Source organism: Durio zibethinus, chromosome 19 (genome assembly GCF_047325235.1).
Source record: "Durio zibethinus cultivar Kanyao isolate XHJ-2024 chromosome 19, ASM4732523v1, whole genome shotgun sequence".
NCBI lineage: Eukaryota > Viridiplantae > Streptophyta > Magnoliopsida > Malvales > Malvaceae > Durio > Durio zibethinus.
The window spans coordinates 994210-1016553 of NC_143180.1; the positions used below are offsets into that span (position 1 = coordinate 994210).

The 22344-nt window shown below is 33.5% G+C and overlaps 2 protein-coding genes and 2 pseudogenes across 6 annotated transcripts; 2 read left to right on the forward strand and 2 right to left on the reverse strand.

Annotated features, from left to right (window-relative positions):
- The first annotated feature begins 215 nt into the window (after positions 1 to 215).
- Positions 216 to 7649, forward strand: LOC111310094 (SNF2 domain-containing protein CLASSY 2-like). 2 transcript variants are annotated; one of them, XM_022909225.2, is made up of 7 exons: positions 216 to 737; positions 1439 to 1498; positions 2127 to 2374; positions 2824 to 4257; positions 4459 to 4596; positions 5101 to 7049; positions 7456 to 7649. In XM_022909225.2, exons 1-6 carry the CDS (start codon positions 725 to 727, stop codon positions 7015 to 7017), a joined length of 3810 nt encoding a protein of 1269 aa, XP_022764960.1. In that variant the 5' UTR covers positions 216 to 724; the 3' UTR covers positions 7018 to 7049; positions 7456 to 7649. The 2 variants fall into 2 exon arrangements, with proteins under 2 accessions (XP_022764960.1, XP_022764961.1); XM_022909226.2 differs by having other exon boundaries at positions 1444 to 1498.
- A 2686-nt stretch (positions 7650 to 10335) lies between these two features.
- LOC111309721 (abscisic acid receptor PYL4 pseudogene) lies at positions 10336 to 11554 on the forward strand (annotated as a pseudogene).
- Positions 11555 to 14965: 3411 nt separating this feature from the next.
- LOC111309722 (protein trichome birefringence-like 33) lies at positions 14966 to 18229 on the reverse strand. 3 transcript variants are annotated; one of them, XM_089748234.1, is made up of 6 exons: positions 17993 to 18229; positions 17676 to 17892; positions 16212 to 16422; positions 15912 to 16111; positions 15661 to 15819; positions 14966 to 15534 (listed from the first exon to the last, which is right to left on the reverse strand). In XM_089748234.1, the coding sequence occupies exons 1-6, from the start codon at positions 18165 to 18167 to the stop codon at positions 15195 to 15197; spliced, it is 1302 nt and encodes a 433-aa protein (XP_089604360.1). In that variant the 5' UTR covers positions 18168 to 18229; the 3' UTR covers positions 14966 to 15194. The 3 variants fall into 3 exon arrangements, with proteins under 3 accessions (XP_089604360.1, XP_022764460.2, XP_022764461.2); XM_022908725.2 differs by having other exon boundaries at positions 16212 to 16389; positions 17993 to 18227; XM_022908726.2 differs by having other exon boundaries at positions 16212 to 16389; positions 17676 to 17887; positions 17993 to 18192.
- A 3068-nt stretch (positions 18230 to 21297) lies between these two features.
- On the reverse strand, positions 21298 to 22344 carry LOC111309461 (protein trichome birefringence-like 33; annotated as a pseudogene). Its single transcript, XR_016330234.1, has 3 exons — positions 21913 to 22344; positions 21591 to 21793; positions 21298 to 21457 (listed from the first exon to the last, which is right to left on the reverse strand). The product of XR_016330234.1 is annotated as a protein trichome birefringence-like 33 (transcript).

A 22344-nucleotide genomic window follows, 5' to 3' on the forward strand; every position in this document is an offset into this window, starting at 1 on the left:
CCTGAATTGTTGCTTCTAGGTTGAAGTGTTGAGCGTAGCCCAAATTCTATTTTGTATTTATACATCATCCCCCTGAAGTAGTCAACTTCGGGCCTAACTTCAAACTAGTCTTGAAAAATGTATAAAGCCCATTCCTCAAACGGCCTAAAACAAGAGAAAAAAAAAGGCAAGTCACCTGTTTTTCTTAGAATCAGCACTGACTCGAAACGCAAGGACAACTGGACAAGTGATCACCATACAAGAAAAAAGTCAGTCTCTCCCTGCCCTGGCCCCTGTTGTTTTCAAGTGTTCATCTTGCACGTGCTTCTAACCTAACCTAAAAAATCATCATTTCACAGAAACTCCAGCAGTTTTGGTGGCCCCCATATCTGTAACACTCAACTGCCAAGGATCATCAAAAAATCACTGCCGTTCATTCACAAACCCTCCTTCCCATTGTACCCTTCCCTTCCTTCCTTTATTTACCCATTTGCCATTTACCGCAAAATGTCATGCAAAAAATTGCAACACAAATACAAACCCCAAGATTCACAAGCACATTTATTTTTAGAACTCTTCGCCATACTGTCCTTTTCTATCGCCTTTGTCTTTTTTTCCTGATGTCACTCACTCATTTCTTCACTTCTATCAGTCTTTGGGGTTGTTCCATTTCTCCAAGTTTATTTAATTTTCAGGCTATATAATCGTATAATCTCCCCGGAATCTGATTTTGGTTAATACCCAGATGCTGTTTTCAGGTAACTGTTAGCTAAAGACTGACCCTTTGTTTATTTGTGTTCTCTTAGACAATAATATATGATTGTTTCAATGATCTTCATGTAATTTTCAGCTATGTGCTAATCTTTTTTTTCTTCACTTTATTCTTTGAAAGATGGTTTATTTTTTGTTACTTTTTGAGTTTTCTACACAAATTATCAGAGCTTTGTAAGCAGTGTGGATTCAAAAAGTAGCTGTCTTGTAATCAATCCCCACACTTTTGGATTTAAAATTTAGTTTAAGTTGAATGTGTCAACCATGCATTATTTACTACTAAAGGAAAATTTGTGCTCTTCCAATGATTGCATAAATTCTGTTAGCTATATCTTCTTTTTTTTTTTTGTGGTAAAGTCTGCTCTTTCTTTTGCATTTTGTCACATCCCCTTTGCTTCTATTTTATGGATTTTCTTTATTGGGAAATAAAGGAGTGATCCTGTATTTGTTAAGGTAGAGTAGGATGCTTTCTAGCTACTGTTATAGTTTTCCTGAATTGTTATGGCCTTGTTAACCTTTAGAAAGATGTGTGTATTATATTACACATTCCTTTAGCGTACTTTACCCTTCTTTCCGTATAATCTTAAGTTTAATTTGCAAAAATAAGCTTGAAAAAGCTCTTTGATTCAAGCTTATTTGTGCAGATATATGTGATTCTCTACCCTGATATTTATTCATTTTATTGCAGAACAGATAAAGATGAGGAAAAGGCATTTATATCATTCCAAGCATCCTTTTGATGCATACCGTAAGCGTTCTTACCTCCTACAACCTGTACTTTTACTTTATTTCTTTTTCATTTATTTATTTTTTCGCTTGAAATTGGAATAAAAAAGGTTACAGATTTCAACAGCATGTATAGTTTTTGAATAGTTTGTCATGTAACTAGGCCATTTTATTTGTGACATTTTGCTTGAAAGGAAGGGAAAAACTGCCGACTTAGTTTAACCCACCAGAAATATCTAAAATGTTTAATTGAATCAAAGTTGCCTTTTGTTGTAATTGAACCACCAAAGCATTTGAACAACAACAACAACAACAAAAACAAATTGTTAGTGGAGTTATGACCTTGCTGGGAGATCAATGCTGGATGTTTTGCCCAAGTGTCTATACAGAGGACCTTGTAACTAACTTTTTAAAGTGCGTCTTGAACCTAATCTTTGCATCGAATTGATTGAAACAGATAACAACTCCGAATAGCTGGCAGGTCCTTTAAGTAAATAATTATCTTTGAATGGTTGAATTTTTTACTTTACTTAAAAGATTATTCATCTTCGTCTTTTCCTTTATATGTGGCTTCTTTCTCTTTCAATAGTACTGTTATTTCTCACTGCTTCATTGATTTTTTATTACTCTACTGATTTCATGTCTGACAGCTTTCGAGGTTCTCTTCCAAGACTCATGGCACGCTGTGAAACTCACACGAATCAAGAATGGAATCATGACTTTGCATCTGATAGATGATCAATATCTGATTGAGAAACAACCATTCTCTGATTTTCGTGTTAAGTCTAGGAAGGCATCTTTGTCCGACTGCACCTGCTTTTTGAGGCCTGGTATTGATGTATGCGTTCTTTCCTGCTCTCAGCAGATAGGGAGTCTGGATGAAGAGAAATCAGAGCCTGTAAGTTATGTTTCTTGAGGCTGAGCACTCCAAGCTTCATAATTTGAAATTCATTACCACTTCTGGCCTTAATAGGTTATAAGATGGATTTGAGTGGTTTGCATCTAAATGTTTTAGCTTTTGCCACCATGTTACTTGGAACTAGCCTCCGTTCTCTACTTCTCATATCTTGTAATGCCCACTGGTATAATGTCTCTCAATGAAGTATATTACCGTTCACAAACTAACTGTAGGAATGGCTCAGGTGGGCATAAATTGAATGCTGATATTCTATTCATGTGTGGTTAGCTAAATATGCTAATCTTTAAATTCTTGGTTAAGTGGTTTATCATTTCTTTGATTCTACAGAACAATTAGTTACCATCTTGCTAAAACTATGGTTCCATGATTTTTTAGAAAGTTATAATTGCAGTATTTGGTTTTGATCTTCTGACTCTCTTTTTGATTAGGTGTGGGTTGATGCTAAAATAAGTTCCATCGAGAGGAAGCCCCACAACACTCAATGCTCATGCCAGTTTTATGTTAACTTGTATGTTAACCACGCTCCTCTTGGTTCTGAGAAAGGAATTCTTAGCAAAGAGACTGAAGTAGTAGGAATCGATCAGATTTCTATCCTCCAAAGGCTTGAAAAGCATGCATGTGATGGTGAGCACTATAGATGGAATTTCTCTGAGGACTGCTCTGTATTGAAACGAACTAAGATATTTTTGGGGAGATTCTTATCTGATATATCATGGTTGCTTGTTGCATCTGTTTTGAAGCAGATTGCATTTGATGTGAGATCTGTGCAAAACAAGATTGTCTATCAAATTCTGGGTGAAGATGAGAGCAGTCCCTTAAAATCTCATAATTATCTCTATGCTGTAAATTTGAATGTAGACAATGGCATTTCAGAATTGAATGTGATGCGATTTGATCCCTTCGAAAATAATGAAGCTGTTGCTGCATGTAGCACACATGAGACCAGACAGTGGCCAGTTTATGATGCCATGAACTTGCGACGCTCTAAACGCAGGAATGTACAACCTGATCGTTTCCTGGGTTGTGATAGTCCTCTGGAGTCAGATACTAGCTGGTTTCGAACAACATGTAGAACTAGCAACTGGAGAGAAGAGGAAGATGAACAAGATCAAGAATATATGAACTTGCCACTATCAGAATTGTTTGGCATGAATGCAAGTTCTTCAGAAGAGCTTACCCTGAGTGAAAGAAGAGATTCTGTGAGCAAAAAAAGGAATATTTCAAGGGAGGTGAAATCTGATGTGAGTACTCCAAGGAAATCAAGTGTGAGTAATCCAAGGAGATTAGTTGCAACTAATCCAAGGAAACATCAGAATAAACTTGCTATTGTTCCTGTGTCTTCTGAAAGCAGTCCTCTAGGATTTGGATACTGTCATGTCCTGAAAACTCCAACAAATTATCCAGAACAGGTTGAAGAAGTATCGTTGAATTATTATAGCATGAAACGCTACTGTATGACTAAGCGGAAGAAAATTCCTGCTTTAGAATATATGAATAATGAAAGTGTGTGGAAGGGAAGATCTTCCCCAATGAAAGTACGGAGTAAAAGTTATCAATCTGCTCAAACAAGAAGGGAAGATTATGATGAACCAATAACTTACAAAAAAACAACTCTGAGTGCTGGTGCATACAATAAACTGATAAAATCATATATGAAGAATATCGATTCCACATTCATAAAAGAAGAGCCTTGCATTATAGACCAGTGGAATCAGTTTAAGAAAGCAACATCCTCAGAAATGAATAGGCAAACAGAATCAGAACAACTGTCTGGGGAGGATGAGGGAGAAATGTCAGAAACTGAAATGTTGTGGAGAGAAATGGAAATATGTATGGCATCAGCTTACTTTGAGGATGATGAGGTAGAGCTATTGAAATTTTTTTTGGATCAAATTATTGCTTTATGTGATAATCTGTTGATATAAACACCATCTGCCTACCCAATGCCCAAGTCTGTAGGTTTATTTGTGGTTTATGCATTTATACTTGTATATCAAATGTGTAAATTCATGTCTCAGTTAAGCTTCTCTTCTCCATAGTTAATTCAGTTTATTGATTCTCAGGCTAGAGTATCTGCTGAGTCTCTGCGGAAATCTAATGGAAATTGTCAGCATGAATTCAAATTGGATGAAGAAGTCGGGGTTCTATGTCATATCTGTGGCTTTGTGAGCACTGAAATAAAACATGTTTCTGCACCATTTGTAAGTTGAAACTCAAGAATACAAGTTTTTCAAGTTACTGCTTTTCATTATGTTGTCTGTCTCCAATAAGGACCCTGGACATCATTTTACATTGCATTGCCACATTTTGAGAATAAGGAAGAAAGGAAGCTTTTATTTCCGCTAATTGTCAAAAATGAGGGTGAATGATCTCCAATCCTGGAATGGATGTCTCAGTTCCTTTATGGGCTTTTTCTTGTGCGAATGTGCAGGTATCGGTGTTGGCTGCATGGATGCTTCCATGCATTGCCAACATCTGGATGTGTCTTCTTGTTGGTATCTTTCCTGGCCTGCTTGCAGCATTATCAATATTTGCAAATAATATCAGCTTGGGAACTGGTTTTTCAATTTGGTTAACTTTCAACCATTGTCTTCACAATTAAATGTTTATTGTTGCTTTCTGTCATCCAATTTATTCCTTATGGCTGTCTATTAATTTATATAGCTTTAATAGATGTGTGATTAAACTATTTTCCATTTTTCTAGATGGAACATAAAAGCTGGATAATGGACAGTAAATTATGCAATGAAGAGGAGCCAGAGCATAAAACTGACGAAATTGAGGGCTTGGATCTTTTCTGCAATTACACTTCTTCAGATATGCCATTTTCTGAAGAAAATGACAATGTATGGGCCCTAATCCCTGAACTTAGAAAGAAATTACACCTCCACCAGAAAAGGGCCTTTGAATTCCTATGGAAAAATATTGCAGGTTGTTTGATACCTGTACGTATGGAATCATCATCTAAAAAAACAGGTGGATGTGTAGTTTCTCATTCACCAGGAGCTGGGAAGACATTTCTTATTATTGCATTCCTCGCTAGCTACTTGAAATTATTTCCAGGAAAGAAGCCTTTGATCCTTGCTCCAAAGACAACTTTATATACCTGGTACAAGGAATTCATCAAGTGGGAAATCCCTGTACCTGTTCATTTAATTCATGGCCGTAGAAGTTATAGAGTCTTCAAGAAGAACTCAGTAAGGTTTCATGGTGTTCCAAAACCTAGTCAAGATGTTATGCATGTTTTGGATTGTTTAGAAAAAATACAGAAGTGGCATGCACAACCAAGTGTTCTTGTCATGGGTTACACTTCATTCCTGACATTAATGCGAGAAGATTCAAAGTTTGAGCACAGAAAATTTATGGCTAAGGTGCTGCGTGAAAGTCCTGGGCTCTTGGTTTTGGATGAAGGGCACAACCCCAGAAGTACTAAATCAAGGTTGAGAAAGGTTTTGATGAAAGTTGAAACGGATCTGAGGATATTGCTTTCGGGTACATTATTTCAGAACAACTTCTGTGAATATTTTAACACCCTGTGCCTAGCAAGACCAAAATTCAAGCATGAAGTGTTGAAGGAATTAGACCATAAATTCAATAAGCAAAAGAGACACTTGGACAAAGCACGCAATTTGTTAGAAAACAGAGCAAGAAAATTCTTCCTAGACAAAATTGCCAGGAAGATTGATTCTAGCAAAGGACAAGAGAGGATGCAAGGTCTTAACATGTTGAGAAACATCACGAATGGATTTATTGACGTGTATGAAGGTGGGAATTTTGACAGCCTCCCTGGTTTACAAATTTACACCTTAATGATGAACTCAACAGACATACAACATGAGATTTTGGTAAAACTTCACAACATAATGGCTGGATATAGTGGTTATCCATTAGAATTGGAACTTTTGATAACCCTTGCATCAATACATCCTAGTTTGGTCATGACTTCAAACTGTGTTACTAAATTTTTCAGTCCAGAAGAGTTGCTGGAACTTGAGAAGATCAAGTTTGATTTTAGAAAAGGTTCCAAGGTAATGTTTGTTTTGAACCTTGTTTATCGAATCATCAAGAAGGAAAAGGTTCTCATATTTTGCCACAATATTGCCCCCATTAAATTGTTTCTGGAATTGTTTGAGAGAGTCTTTCGATGGCGGAAGGGTAGAGAAATATTGGTCCTTACAGGAGAATTGGAGGTATTTGAGAGAGGAAGAGTGATTGACAAGTTTGAGGAACCAGGTGGTGCTTCAATGATACTACTTGCTTCGATTACAGCATGTGCTGAAGGCATTAGTTTGACAGCTGCATCACGGGTCATTTTATTGGATTCAGAATGGAATCCTTCCAAGACAAAGCAGGCTATCGCGCGGGCATTTCGGCCTGGGCAGCAAAAGGTTGTTTATGTGTATCAACTCTTGGCAACAGGCACACTTGAAGAAGATAAGTATCGTAGGACCACATGGAAGGAATGGGTATCAAGTATGATTTTTAGTGAAGCATTTGTGGAGGACCCGTCTCAGTGGCAAGCAGAAAAGATCGAAGATGATGTATTGAGGGAGATAGTGGCAGAGGACAGAGTTAAGTCATTCCATATGATAATGAAAAATGAAAAGGCTTCGACAGGTTGAGCAGAGACTAGCTTGCTATCACAGTAAAAACTGTAAGAAACTGCCTCATTTTGTTACAGATCAATAGCTTTTTACATTTGCATGCATGTGTATGTATATATATATTTGTTTGAGTATGTAGTTGAGTCTCCTTTAGTTCCTGTTAAGGATAATCAGTTGAGAAAGAGATGGGATTTTGGCATTTTGGCATTCAGTTATCTCCTGTTAATGGATCATTGCATGATTTTGTAAAGTTTGCAGCATTTATACTTCTCGTTCTGTTTTGCTATATGTATGATCTTCCTCTTCCGTCTGCATTCATGTATATTGTTGCTTTTGCTTTGCTATTTGCTTAATTTCACTGTACATGTATTTCCTGAATTGCAATGTGCAACATACTTGTGCTATGAGGAAACCTTTTCTGCATATTCATTTTTTTATTTCTGTTTTGGTTAATAGGAAGTCTAAGGAGGAGGATTCAAACCTTGAACCTTATCTCTCTTAAGGAGTGATAACAACCGCTAGGCCAACTTGGATCGTTTTCTCTTCAGCTTGCTTGTAATATTTTTCTGGCAACGGACCATTATCATTGTGCTTTCTGGTGCTAACTAATATAACTTCTAAAATAACATGATCTTCCTGCTTGTTCACAATTCCCCCTTTTTTTCCGAGATATTTTTCAAACTGATCCATTTAAAGATTGTATATGATGCTTGCATGATTGTCAAGCCATACATAAATCCATATTAGCATGTTTGAGATATGATATCTAATAGCAGCACTTGAGAGCACGAGTAGCACTAGGACCAGTGACTTCTTGAAGAGAACTCTTACAAAGAATTGACTGCGATCGTATCAGCACTTACGTAAAACAGTGAAACTTTTATTTTAGAATGCACCTGTCAAGCACAGATGACTTCAACAAGCAGACTTTGGTGTCGGCAGGGGTAAAAAAATTGTGCATCAAAACAGATTTCTCACTCCATTTTGTCAAAACAGACTTTTTAACTACAGATGCCACAGTAAAAAGGTTTTCTTTTTACCCTAATTAATCAAACAGAAAGAGATAAAGGAATTGTTAAATGTGAAAAACCATGGGTGGTAGGCTGGTAGGTAGGGGCTTGAAACCAGGAATGCTACAAACCTTTTTCTATAAACTAACTCATAAAGCATGACCTCAACGATGAACAATTACCCATAGAATGATCCCAACAGTTGTTTGGATTAAATTATTGGGAAAAAGAATTTTTTTTTTTCTTGTAGAAGGTTCCATGAATCAAACCCCCATAAAAAGTTGGCAACCATAAAAAAAACATTCCAACTTGAAAATTAAAAACTTACCCTCTCTTTTCTTCCTTACTTGACCCTCTACCCTCTACCCTCTACCAGACTCATTTCCTTGAGCAGGTATTTTCACATTATCCAACTTTATTTTATAGCCCTCATCAGTCCACTTGGCTACTAGTATTTGATTATCAGCTTATCTTGGAAACATATATGAACTCTACAAATAGTAGTAATATTTTCTAAACTTATTTTCATCTAGGTATGCTTTTTTTTTATTCTTTTACGAGTGATTCTCTTTTAAAATCCTTCATATTCTGAATTTAAAATTCAAGTCAGTTAATTTATTATATAATTATCTTAAGAAGAATCATTTAATAGGTTTAAAATTAAAATATCAATACATGTAATTCTTTTCTTTGTACTTAGATTGCAACCTCATTTATATGATGAAAATAATTAATTTCAAGCTGTTGATACAACTATTAAAATAGTGTTTTTTTTTTAATATAAAATAGAAAATGTCAATTTGACACAATTATTGGTTCAAAAGTCTGAACCTCAGACTTCAGTCTTAACATCAAATTGTTGAAAATCAGTGAGTAGATACCAACTTAGTTAAGCTCCCATTTTTGCACCTAAAACTTTCATAAGATCAATAAACTCTCTTGGGACTATTAATTTATAGTGTTATGGGTTAAAATTTTCAAACCATAAAACAACCAAGTTGGTTGGAGTAGAAGGAAAAAAAAAAATTGGAGAAAGAGGACAAAAAAGAAGAGATGAACCAAAGGGAATCATGTCAAAAGTTGGAAGAGTAAATTGAGGGGCAGAAACTTGGCCTTTTCTTAATGCTTTTGAAAGAGAAAGAGAAAGAGAGATAGAGATTATTAAAGTTAAATGTGGGTAATTAAATAGAACCAACTTGATGTAAGTGAAGTTATTGCACTAACCCTTATTTATATTTATTCTATTAATTTTTTGGTTTTTTTTTTCAAATGTTCAATTTAAGAAATTAATTAGATAAAGATAAAATGCAAAATTATATAGCCTATCTTCAAAACTATTATATTCTCAAATCCATGTCCCTTTAATAAATATATAAAAATTAACCTCTCTTAATTTCAAACTGTAATATTCTCCTCAAATTTAAAAAAAAAAATTGATTATTGAAACATGAAATTGAATAATATATGTTGAACATATCAATAATATAGAATAGTAGTGTTTTGGTAATGAATATTATAAAGACACTTATTAAGATCATTGTATCAAGTAATGTTTTCTTTCAATGCGCTAAGAACTAGATTATTATATTAAGTGCCTTAGAATTACCAAAATAAATTCAACTATGGCTAACTTAATATTGATGTCGACATTGTTGTTGAAATTGGTACTTATATTTATAATAATTAGATTTGATGATTTTAATTTACATATCGTATAAAATATTAAAATTTATATATTTGTATTATGTTTTCTTTTTCTAATAATAAGGGAGGCAAAAGACTCGAAGAAATTAAAGAAGAGCAAATTTGTAAATATTAAAAATAAAATATTAGCATTATTTCACCTCCGAAAAGAACCCTAACTTTATAAGAACTCTATAAAGGAGTATAAAATGAAGTGTATAATTATTATTTGTATTATTAATTTTTATTTATTTGAAGAAAGAAATATTTTATTAGTGTTCCCTGAATAGGAGATTATTTTTTAATATATGCATCATCACTTTATTCACCATAAATTGTGAAATTCATATACTTTATGATTAAAGTTGTATTAAAAAATAATAAATAGAGTCGGACAATAACCGAGTAAACTACTGCTACGCTTGATTTATATTAGTAAACTTAAAAGGTTAATAATAATAATAATAATAATAATAATAATATATCAACATTCAACAAAATAATTAACAACCCCAACTTTTAATTTAAAAATAAAATAAAATAATTAAGAAAGTGGCAGTCTTGTAGTTTGAATAAAATAATAGGATAATCTACCTAAAAAAAGTCCAAAAGAAGCTGCAACTTGTCGATCCACTTGCATTGTCCGGCGTAACCTGTTTGATAAGAGGAAAGACCAGACCTTTCTCTGTTTCTTCTTCCAAGAAATCCTCCAAACTATTCCAACTTGACCTCTCTCTCTCTCTCTCTCTCTCTCTCTCTCTTTTTGTATATTTACTATAAACCCTCCCCTTTAATCTTGTCGTATATATTCAAAACATGAGCTCTAAGCCAAACCCTCAATTGTGACCCTCATAAACTACCCACAAATGCCTTCCTCTTTGCAGCTCCACCGTGCCACGGCCACCCCCACCTCCTCCATTGGCAGCTGGAACCAAAAACAAGCTCAAAGGTTTTTCCCTCTTCCTTGTGGTGTCTCCGTGCCTGACACGGTGGCGACGCACCATATCCACGCCATGGGTCCTAACCAGTGTTGTTCTGCTGTGGTTCAAGCCATCGAAGCCCCCGTGGAAACCGTTTGGTCAGTGGTTCGTCGTTTTGATAACCCTCAAGCTTACAAACACTTCCTCAAGAGCTGCAACGTCATCGTCGGTGATGGTAACGTGGGCACCCTCCGGGAGGTCCACGTGGTTTCGGGCCTCCCCGCCGGTTCCAGCACGGAGAGGCTTGAGATCCTGGATGATGAACGCCACGTGCTTAGCTTTAGCGTGGTAGGAGGCGATCATCGGTTGACTAATTACAGGTCCGTCACAACTCTACACCCTTCATCCATTGGTAACGGGACAGTTGTTGTCGAATCATTCGTCGTTGACATACCGCCTGGTAACACTAGAGAAGATACGTGCATTTTTGTCGACACAATTGTACGTTGCAACCTTCAATCTTTGGCTCAAATGGCTGAAAATATGGCTAGAAGAGAAAATTTATCATCCCCATAGAATTATTAGAAAAAAAAAAAAAAGAAGCTCTAACTCTCTTAATTAATTCCTTTTTTTTTCCTATGTGGGATCGATGAATGGCAAGTGAAGGAGTATCTGTTATCAAAGCACATATGGGAATTCATAGATCAAAATAGAGGCCTTGATGGAGTTGAAGGTGATCATATATCACTAGTACTACCAATAATGATCTAATGTTAAACTTGTTTTTGGCTTATTTCTTCACCATTTTCTGTTTGAAGACTTTGCTTGCATATGATCACAGTTAATTTTTCTGTTCATTTTCTCTATGTATTATGAACTTGTTTCAGGGTTTTTTTGTTACATTTGGTCAGTCAAAAAGTTGTAGTAATTATTTCTTGTGAATTCTCTCTAGATTATTACCTTCTTTGTTTTCCCTTTTTCTTGTTGTATGTATTTCTCGAAAAATATAATAAAAACAGTAGGAATCTGGTCAGTCAACCATAAGACAAATTCTTCAACTTCAATATTTTTATCACGTAAATTCGGCAATTAAGATCATTGTTTATAATTACCATAAGAAATCAACTTGATGTTTCTTTTCTATACTATCTTTTGGGTTAATCAAGTTAAGTTTTTAATATAATATATATATATATATACCCTAATTTTTTTTCCGTAAAGTGTTGAGAGATTCCAATTTGCAATGCACTGATATTGGGGGACTCAACTATTGGGAAAATTCCCCTTTTTTTTAAACTATAATTTTATGTCGTACAACTACATTATTCTTTTACATTTCCCTTTACCTTAAGAGAATATTACAATTAGGGTTTAATAGGATGTATAAAAGGCTAACGATGGTCAAAAAGCCGATGTAAGACATGTAAGAGACTTGGCATACATTGATATTTTAATAGTTTTTATAGGTTTCTTTGAAGTTTTTTATCCATCATATATAGAACATGTTTAAAAGAAAGAGGATGAAAAATCAATAGAATATTCAAATGTTGATTTTTTTTTTAAAAAAAAAATACCCTAGTTTTAGAATTCTCTATATAAGCGCATGCATGGCGTGGCTTGGAATACTAAACAAAAAAATTAAAGAAAATGTTATTTACTTAATATATTATTTCTTTTTGAAATTGATAGAAATAATGCATTAATGTAACTTTTTTAAAATAATATCTTAATTATTTTAATCAATGTTTATAAACACCCAATAATATGATTTTAACATTAATATATTGATTCTTTTTTAGAGAAAGAATCAACCAACTACTTTGCAAATTGCAAATTGACTTTTAAAAACTCCAACTTGCAGAAAACAATGCAAGTTGATGTTAATTTTTCCACATCTTTTCTTAATATTCTTTTCCCCTTTCTCCATTAGTAGCAGTACTACGTATATTTTTTGCTGTTCCAGGATGGGGATTTGCAAGTTGGTTTCCAAGTGGGCACGAAAGCTTTTAAAGTTCCACATTGTTTTCGTAACAAAATGAAACAAAAGCCACCCATTTTGTTTCTGTTTTGTTGCTGATTTGACTGCTCAAGCCTTCGTCACTTAAGAATACTTAATCTTCATTAATTTCATCAATTAATGGCCATATTTTTCATAATCCTATATAGATCTTTGGCTTTCTACAATATGATCTTTTGTTGGTGCAATATTTCTACAACAAAAAGTCGATCTGATTTTTTATTGTCTTTGAATTTGATTCAACTTGATCGAGTGTTTTTTGAATTTAAACTCTGTTAAAGGTATAAAATGGAAAGAAAACGATCTATATCTTATCCAATGTCTAATCAAAATGTTTTGTTCAAACATTCAAAAAGCCATATTGGCCACTTGCAAAAACGTAATGCGATTTTCTCTTATTTGAAACAGGCTGGAATTTGCTTAGAAAACCAGGTGCGGTGGCACCCCTACACGTGGCTCTTGTCTGCAACTAGATAAAGAAAAAAAAAAAACCCTTTTTTTGAAGCAATTTGGTGGTGGGAAAGAGAGCCGGCGCAGGCAGCTAAGACATGCAGACAATCGATGATTCTTCAGTATAAAATCGCGAGTTAAAGCTGACATGTGCAGTAAGAGGTTTTTTAAACAAGTTGTTTAATTTGTTTGAGAAAAAGAAAAGGCCTGTTGGCTGTTGATTACACCAAATTGAATCTTTAGAATGAAGCAGACAAGGGGTAGGTGCCATTTTGGGATGTAAAACTAGTAGAAATCTAATCCAATTTTGATCAGGGTCAGCATCAGTACACCGAGATATACGGCCTCCCCCTCAGCAATGAATTACGGGGACAATTGAGAGAAAGGGAAAGCTCTTTTATATACTTTACATTGAGTAAGACCTTACGTGAAGACTGGAGTGGTGACTAGTTAGCTTCTTAATGTTGGCGCCAATGACAGAACAATCGAAACATGCGAACTCATATTCATACGAGGCCTTTAAAGAACATGGGAAAGATCATGTATATGTCACGTCCTTTAAAGAAAGTAGGTAAAGCATATTAATTTTATATCGAATAGGAAAAGAAAAGATATTGGATATATAAGTATTAATGATATATATTTTAATAAGTTGATTTTACCATGAAATAATAATAGTCGTGAAAGAAGAAATATCATAATTAACCATTCACTCATTCGATTTCACGTAAAATTATTTTAATGAGATAAATAAGATAAATTAATCTAATAACTTAACAAAATATCGAGATAAGTTACAATAATATAATCTAACTATGTCAAACACTAGAATGAGAGTAGATAAAATGATAATCATGAGAAAACATCATAAAATACATAATAACTCTCCTCCCACGCACACATACACACACATATATATAGATGATTAGCAAAAATAACTTATAATAACATACAAATTAAATTGAAGAAAAATAAAACTTGAAAGCATATGTATACATTTTATATCGTATTAAATATGTATATGTAGCACTACCTAAAGAATATATAATATATATGAGAATTTCGGATGGGGTAATTTTAAAAAGGAAAAGATTATATACACAAAGTACATAAGGATTAAATTGTAAAAATATAAAACTTGATTTCTCAAAAAAAAAAAAAAAACTTGAAAGAAAAAAAACAATGCACGTGTACAATATATGTATATAAAATATTGTTCTTTTAAAAAATATACCCTCCAATAAATGGGCTTCCAATCCTTTTAATCCGTTACTACCTCGATTGAAATCAACTTCAATAGATTTGTTGAATAGATTTACAAGGTTGTTCAAGGGATCATCCTCGTGGAATTCATCATGAAAAGAGTGAAGAGAAGCTCTTGGAAAAAAAAAGAAAAAGAAGGATACCATTCTATTATCGAAGTTTATTTATGAAGCTCAAATTATGATCACACAATATCTGTTAAAAAAAAAGCTAATGGTAATGGGTTTTGCTTTTGCAAAATAAAAAAAGGGTTATACACTTGAAATGAAGGGTTAATGGCAATATAAGATGAAATATTTCTTAAATCAATTGGTATATCATTGAAATTAATAGTTGAAAGTTGAAAGGTTCGAAGAAACTTATGAATCGTAATATTTTTTTTTAATTAAATAAAAATATTTAATGATAAATAAGAATTAAAAAAAATCAGGTAGGATACAAGTGAAGGAAACATTTACCCACTTGGAAGCCCAAATGAACTTGGAAAATAGTTTCTCTATCGGCCTAAATATCATAACTAGTAGACAAACCTAGTGAGTCCACGACATGGTTAAAGCAAAAATATGTGTAAGTAATATCTTCATTGTGATATTTCAAATTAAAAAAAAAAAAAGAAGAAAAAATCAATTCAATCACATTATTGTTATTTCCTTTGCAATAAACACTATTATTTTACAAAGCTCCTCTGTTTTCATCTACTTTTTCATTTTTCTTCTCCCTGTGTCCATTCTGTAGACCAGTTGACACCACCCAGGCCAAGCACCAAAAACTTGTAAAACATGCTTGGCCATGACCAGAACCACTTAGAAAGAAGATTTGATATATATAATTCATCATCAAATAAAATTATATTCAAGGATAGAATAACTTGGCAAAGAGAAGCTCATTCCAAGTATCTTGAAGTCCTGGCAAACACCAATGCACGCAGTCAGCAAAGCTAACAGGGTTGGCTAGCTGCTCCGGAGTCAATGGATTCCATTGCTTCTTGTAAATTGATGTGTGCGCATCTTTGCGGTAACTTGAAAGTTGAGTGATGTTGAGAAATGTGATGGGAATCTTGGATTTACTGAATACTTCCCCAATCACTTTCATTATACTTTTTCTGCTATCTGAACCCCAGTAATTAGGATCTTCAATCAAAGTTGTTTGATTGTAACAGTTCTCACCAGGTTTACCTCCCCAGTCAATGCTCCTGCCATAATATGTACAGTTGTATTTCAGTACTAATAATGAATCTGAAGTGATCAGACTCAAATCCACCATTTGCTGAAATTCTATATATAGTAAGAGAGAAAGAGAGAGTTTAATTTTTACTCACTTTCCATGAGTAGGGGACATGCTAGTGAAAAAAACCCTTGTCTTCTTTCTATCCATGTTCTTCCTGACCCATCTCAACATGCTTCTCATTGCCATACGATACGCATCCTCAGTTGAGACCTTTATTATTTCTTTATCGTCATCCTCGAAGGACCCTTTCCTGTCGAAACATGTATAATATATATATTAAGGCCTGATCAGACCAGTCCCTGAACGAAAGAAAGAGTTGATTCCAGGGAAAATGAGACATACAAGATCTTCATCTCCAGGCCGGTCATCCACCATAGATAGGTGTTGAAAACCAAAATATCAACGCCCTTCCAATGCTTGCCATGCTTATTGATCGAACCTTTCTTGACAATCCTGTCAGATATCCTGTGAACAATAGCATTATCCGAGTTGGATTCAAGAAGAAATGGAGCCCAGTAGAACTCAATGGTGGCATTGTAATTCTGTAGAAAAGGAAATAAAAAGATTAAACTTGCAATGTGATGTGCTAATGACTGATCTTAAGAAACCAATGAAGATTTAAACAAATTTGGTCTTAATTACCTTGAGTCTGAACACTGTCAGGGCATCATTATTATAGGTTTCCATGGATTTTTCATCTTCTGGGATGAGTCTGTGGAGAAGGCAGATCATTGACACACATTGACCACGGTTCAATGAGTCTCCCACAAACATCATTCTCTTCCCTTTTAGGGTCTCCAGCATCAATGTGGCATTGAAACTGTTAAATAGAGCGAGACAACATTGCTCAAATCTACTACCCATATAAAATTTGATGTATAATAATTAATTCCACTTCAGAAACAAAGGTATATGACGATTAATCATATATTTCTCATCAAATCTTTAGTTATTAGGCTAAATTACAGATGTACTCCTTACAAATGTCATACGAGATCACGAAAGAAATCATCTAAAATGTGAAAAATAATCAATCCAATCAAAATGAAAAAAAAAAAAAAAGTAAAGAAATTGCACGTAGAAAAATGAACTCTACCCTACTAAATTATAAATCCATAATTAATAATTAATGCCCATTAATTGAAAATTTAGAATAATTTTTTTTAAAAAAGAAAAACGCCACATTTATTATATAAATCAAATTGGTCAATTAAGTAACTTTGAATTTTGAACAAAATTAACTTCAACTACTACTTTTAACGTCTAGTATATCTTAGTCTTTGTAGAACACAGTTTCATGCTTATACAAAAACAATTTAAATAAAATGTATTCAATAGATCAATGTAAAATATTAAAATTTATATTATTTTTTATATAAATATTATATATTATAATTCATATCGATATTAAAATATAAAATATATTTTTATAATTTTATTAAATTTATATATAATTATTATTAAAATTTAAACTATATTCCTGTTATATCATTATATCACAAATTTCATATTTAGAATGTATATTTTAGCACTAAAATTAAATAAATTTTTCGTATCTAAGATGCCTTTTTTGTGATTTTAATATATTTTAGTATTAAAATTAAATAAATTCTTCTATTATGCCAAAGCAAAAACTTTTCTGCGTGACGATTCCCTCATTCACTCCCACGTGGCAGAATGTTGATAGTTAAGCCCCACAGAACTGACACGTGGAAATAAAGTAACACCGGGTCCCATCTCCTTTATATTTCATACTGGCCAACGGCAACAATTTGCTCAGCCCTGTGGCCACGGATCCACTTCGATTTGGCACGTGTACCGCCATGCAACGTGGACAGCCGTCGCCGCACGCCAGTTCACCGGCCGGAGACTTAAACCCGACGAAAACGCTATAGCTGTAATTCGCCAAGTCAAGCCAACCAACAAACAGAAAAAACATTGCTATTTTTAATTACATTTAAAATTTTTTTTCATAGAGAATTAAAATGATTAATTTACAAAAGAACATTAAATTAGACATATATTAATAAGAAGAAACAAAGGCTTTAGAATTATCAAAAGAGAAACAAATTATCAAAAAATGAAAATTGAAAGGTTACGTTTTACCTAGGAAGATCACAGCCATGAGGTTGCCATCTCCATTTCTGATACTCGGTGTCAGGTCTTCCATATTCTTGACACGTCAACTGTGGTTGAATGTACGGACACTCCGATTCTTCATAGAGAGGCCGAGTTAACTCGTCCTTAACCCACCTCCCACTGAATATATCACATCCTTCTTCACTCTTCCCTATAGCGAATGGCAGCTTCTCTCTTTTCTTCACTAACCCCAAACCCCAAAACTCAGTCAAATCCAAAGAACCAAAAAACAAAAAAAAAAAAAAAGGAGCTTGAGTGGACTTGAATGAGTTAGGTTAACTCACCTGGTCTAGAGATAGCTCGACCGGGGATTGGTTCAAGCTGTCCAAGAATGCACATGAAATCCTCTCCATAGAGGATAGCAACGAAAAAAATGAAAGCAAGCAAAGTGAAAAGGAAAGGAGAGAAACGAGCCTTTCTAAGAACAGCAGAGGAAGAAGAGGGAAATGGAGGCTTCATATTTTAACTATTTTAAAGGGTTTAAGAGTTTAGAAATGTTGAGATTGGATCCATGAATTAATATAGGAAAATTATGCACACACTCTGGAGAAAGTTTCAACAATGGAATAGTATGATGAGATGTCAAATTATAATTATAAATTATAAAATATAATAAATAAAATCTGATTGGTTGCATATGGTCGCCAGGTCATGTCTTAACTGTTTGGTTGCGACGTTCATGAGGTTGAAATTTTTTTTTTTTTGGGGTTTTATAATTATATAAGTGAATAAATAATTAATTAACTAGCTAATTAATAGTGATTAAAAGTTAATTAGGATTTAAGGGAAAAGTGGTCCAATATTTTTCCATTATTGAGAGCATTTAAACCAACGGCATGTAAAGCAACTTGTCATTACTTAATTCAACTCATTAATAAATATAGGTTTTTAATTAGATTCTGTAGATTAAGAACTTATAAATTGATTTTTTTTCTTCATAATTTTACGATTTATTTTCATCTAATTATTCTTATATTCTACAGAGATCTAATTTTTTTATTCAATTGATTCAAATTTATTAGTATTAATAATAATTTTATTTAAATTGCTCAAGAGCAAGTGTGAAGCTAAAAAATTATTATCTAATACCAATACGAATTAAAATTCTAGATTTTGACTTAATTTTCTTTTATTATTATTATTATTATTATTATTTTGTTTGAGATTATTAGGCGTTGAACTATAATAATTTGAATTAAAAATTTAATATTTTAACCGTAAATAAATCATAAAACTTAAGCAAATAAAATTTTAATTCTTTTTTCATCCTAGTTATTAGGGGAAAAATAGAAAATTTTGTATCTATTATTTTCATTAATTACTTCCAAATGACAATTATAGACAATTTAGTTTTCATCTTTCTTTAACAGGCTTTGAGTTCATTCAAATTAAAATTAGTAATATACAAAATATTTTCATTCCATATCAACCGAGACATACATATTTCACCCAAAAAAAAATTTTTTTTCTAGAAAAGCTAAAAGAGTGATGAAGAGTAGTGGGTAGTGAATGATTTTGATGGAAGATTATAATTTTCCCTTGGCTTGTAAGCTAAGGGTGTGTCCCAGAATGTGTGTCCCAGAATTTTAAAGATGGCACATCATTTTCCCACTTTTGTACACCCATTATTACAATGACTTGGAGAGGGGAAAAAATGGTGTGATGATGAACTAAACTAGGGCTGATTTCTTTTAAGAGAATTAGGTGAGGATTTGGTGGCTTTTCACCTTCTTCATAATTTGTTGACTTTTATATATATATTTTTTTTCTTACTCTAATCCTCAACAAGAAAGCGGCTGTTAAAGTGCTGTCCAGCTGATATAATCAGCAACCCAATGGGAATGGATCAACTAAACCTTTTCCTTGTGTTTTTATTTCTTACCTAATGTTAATTTATGTATATTTTCTATAAAGAAGGTCATCATGATATAGATAAATGAATTATAATTATTGATATTTAAATTTTATATTTATTCGATGTTATCCATTTAGTGTAACTATCAACTTAAAACCCTACTAACATTGCAATTTTGCTAATCCTGCGTGCCGTATTCTTCTCAAGCAATTACTTTAATGGGGATGTTTAACGGATACTATTCCACCAAAAAAAAAATAGAGAAGAAAAAATCCTTCACTATATTACTAAAAGATTTTTAGTTTTTAACTCTTAGTTGAAATTTGCTTCTTATTTTCCTTTTTTTTTTTTAAACCAATGTTCTATAGTATAATATCTAAAATTTCAGAAAAAACGTTAATGGAATATTACTATATACTGTTCCTAGCCGTTGCAATGTCATAGTGACTCAGATTAGGAAACTAGGAATCAAAGCCTAATGGCTAAAGCCTTTGGATCGCCTTGAACCCCCATCGATTTATAGATTTTATGTACTGTTTTCTTGCTCAAGGAAACTCACTTTCCAATGACATTTTGCAAAAAGTGCTGCAATGAACAGCTAAAGTTTCAGTGCTGCAAATTGAAGTTTACATTGTTTAGCATTCAATTGAGATTTAACAGATTTGGAGGCTCAGTCACGTTTGGAGATCCCACTCATTAATATCAGGTAAGCTTTTCAATTATATGCATAGTTGATTTGCATTTAATTTATGCCAGAAAGTTCTTTTTGGAAAAGATTCTCTGCTTAGTATACATAATTCAGCTTCTTCTTCATCTCTCAGAACATGCATGTTGAATTCAATCACAATTAAGTTTCCATCTCAAACATCAATATTCAACAGTGGTATGCCATTTTCATGAACTGATGCAATTTATTTTTACCATAGAACCTAGCAAGAAATTTCTGAAATAATTGATTTTAATGATCTGATTCAAGCCTGTATCAACCATTGAATGAAAATGCTCGGATACTTTTGAATCGTTTTAATCCATCTGTTGTTGTGTTGCTTTTGCACTATTATTTTTTTTGTTTTCAGATAAGCCATACTTTCTATAAACATGAAATGCAAATCTTCATTTCATCTAGTTACAAAGCAATGATCAATTCATTCACTTTAGTGACATTTTTCTTTGTAACAATCGCTATTATTTTACAAAAATCCTCACCCCCTTCCTCTATTTTCACTCTGTTCACCACCTATCCCAAGAACCAAATGTTAGCTACGACCAAATCATTTACAAAGAGGATTGATTTCACATTTCATCATTGAAGATTATACATAGTCGAGGATAAAACAGCTTGACAAATAGAAGCTCATTCCAGGTTTCTTGAATGCCAGGCAAACACCAATGCACACAGTCAGCATAGCTAACCGGATTTGCTAGCTATTCAGGAGCCAACGGAGTCCATTGCTTCTTGTAAATTGAGGTGTGCACGTCCTTGCAATTACTTGAGAGTTGAGTGATGTTTAGGAACAGAATGGGGTGCTTTGATTTCCTAAATTCTTCTCCAATCACCTGCATAATACTTTGCTTTCCGATCCCCAGTAATTAAGGACTTCAATGAGAGTCGTTTCATTGTAACAGTTCCCCCCTGATTCACCTCGCCACTCGTTGCTCCCATACCAAATATATAAAAATTTCATTTTTTATACCATAGCCAGCAGGCTTTGTCCTGAAAGATTTTTACTCGCTTTATATGCAACGGTGAGACATGCTAGTGAAGAACACCCTCGTATTGTTTCGATCCATATTTTTCCTCACCCAATTCAACATGCTTTTCATTGCCACAAGATAAGTTTCCTCAGTTGTCAGCTCTTGTATATCCTTTTTTTCATCATCAAATGACCATTTCCTGTCAAAACATGAAGCCAACATCCCACATATCAGCCCATCAGACCATTTTCTGAACCAAAAATAAAACAAAATAACCTAACAAAATGTCAAATGGCTTATAAAGATTCAAACCAAGGTGAAGAAAACACTACAAGAACTTCATCTTCTGGCAGGTCATCCACCATAGATTGGTGCTGAATACCAAAATATCAACACCTTTCCAATTTTTGCCATGCTTATTGATCGAACCTTTCTTAACCATCCTATCAGCTACCCTGTGAACAATAGCATTATCCAAATTCGATTGCAGAAGAAATGGTGCCCAGTTGAACTGATAAATGGTGGCATTATAATCCTAAACAAGAAAAAAGAAACCTGTAAACGGCCAGTAAGACAATCATATTTCAATCACTGAATCAAATGTTCCGATACAAACCATATGGAAGTTAAACAAAGATTTTGGATTCCAATTACCTTGGCCCTGAAGACTGTTAGTGATTGATCGTACGAGGTTTCTAAGGATTTTCAATTTTGAGGGAGAATTCTATGGAGAAGGCAGACCATTGTCACAATAGAGAATGACAATCATGAAAATGAAAGTTAATAAGGTGTAATAGTAAGGAGAGAAGAGACGTGCCTTTTTCAGAACAAAAGAGGAAGAAGCCGAAGGCTTCGTTTCTTTTCTTTTTGATATAAAGAAACTACGTTTAGATCAACATGAAATAAAGGTTTAAGGGCTTTCGAAATGTGAGAGAGAATTGGATCATCATTTGCAATGAAGAAAATATGGAAAATTTTTGGTGGTTTGATTGAACTTTCGATGTTTTCTCTATGATTGATTACTATAATTACATGTGAGAAAATAATGAGAGAATAAATTAATTACTATAATGATGGTGTCAAGTC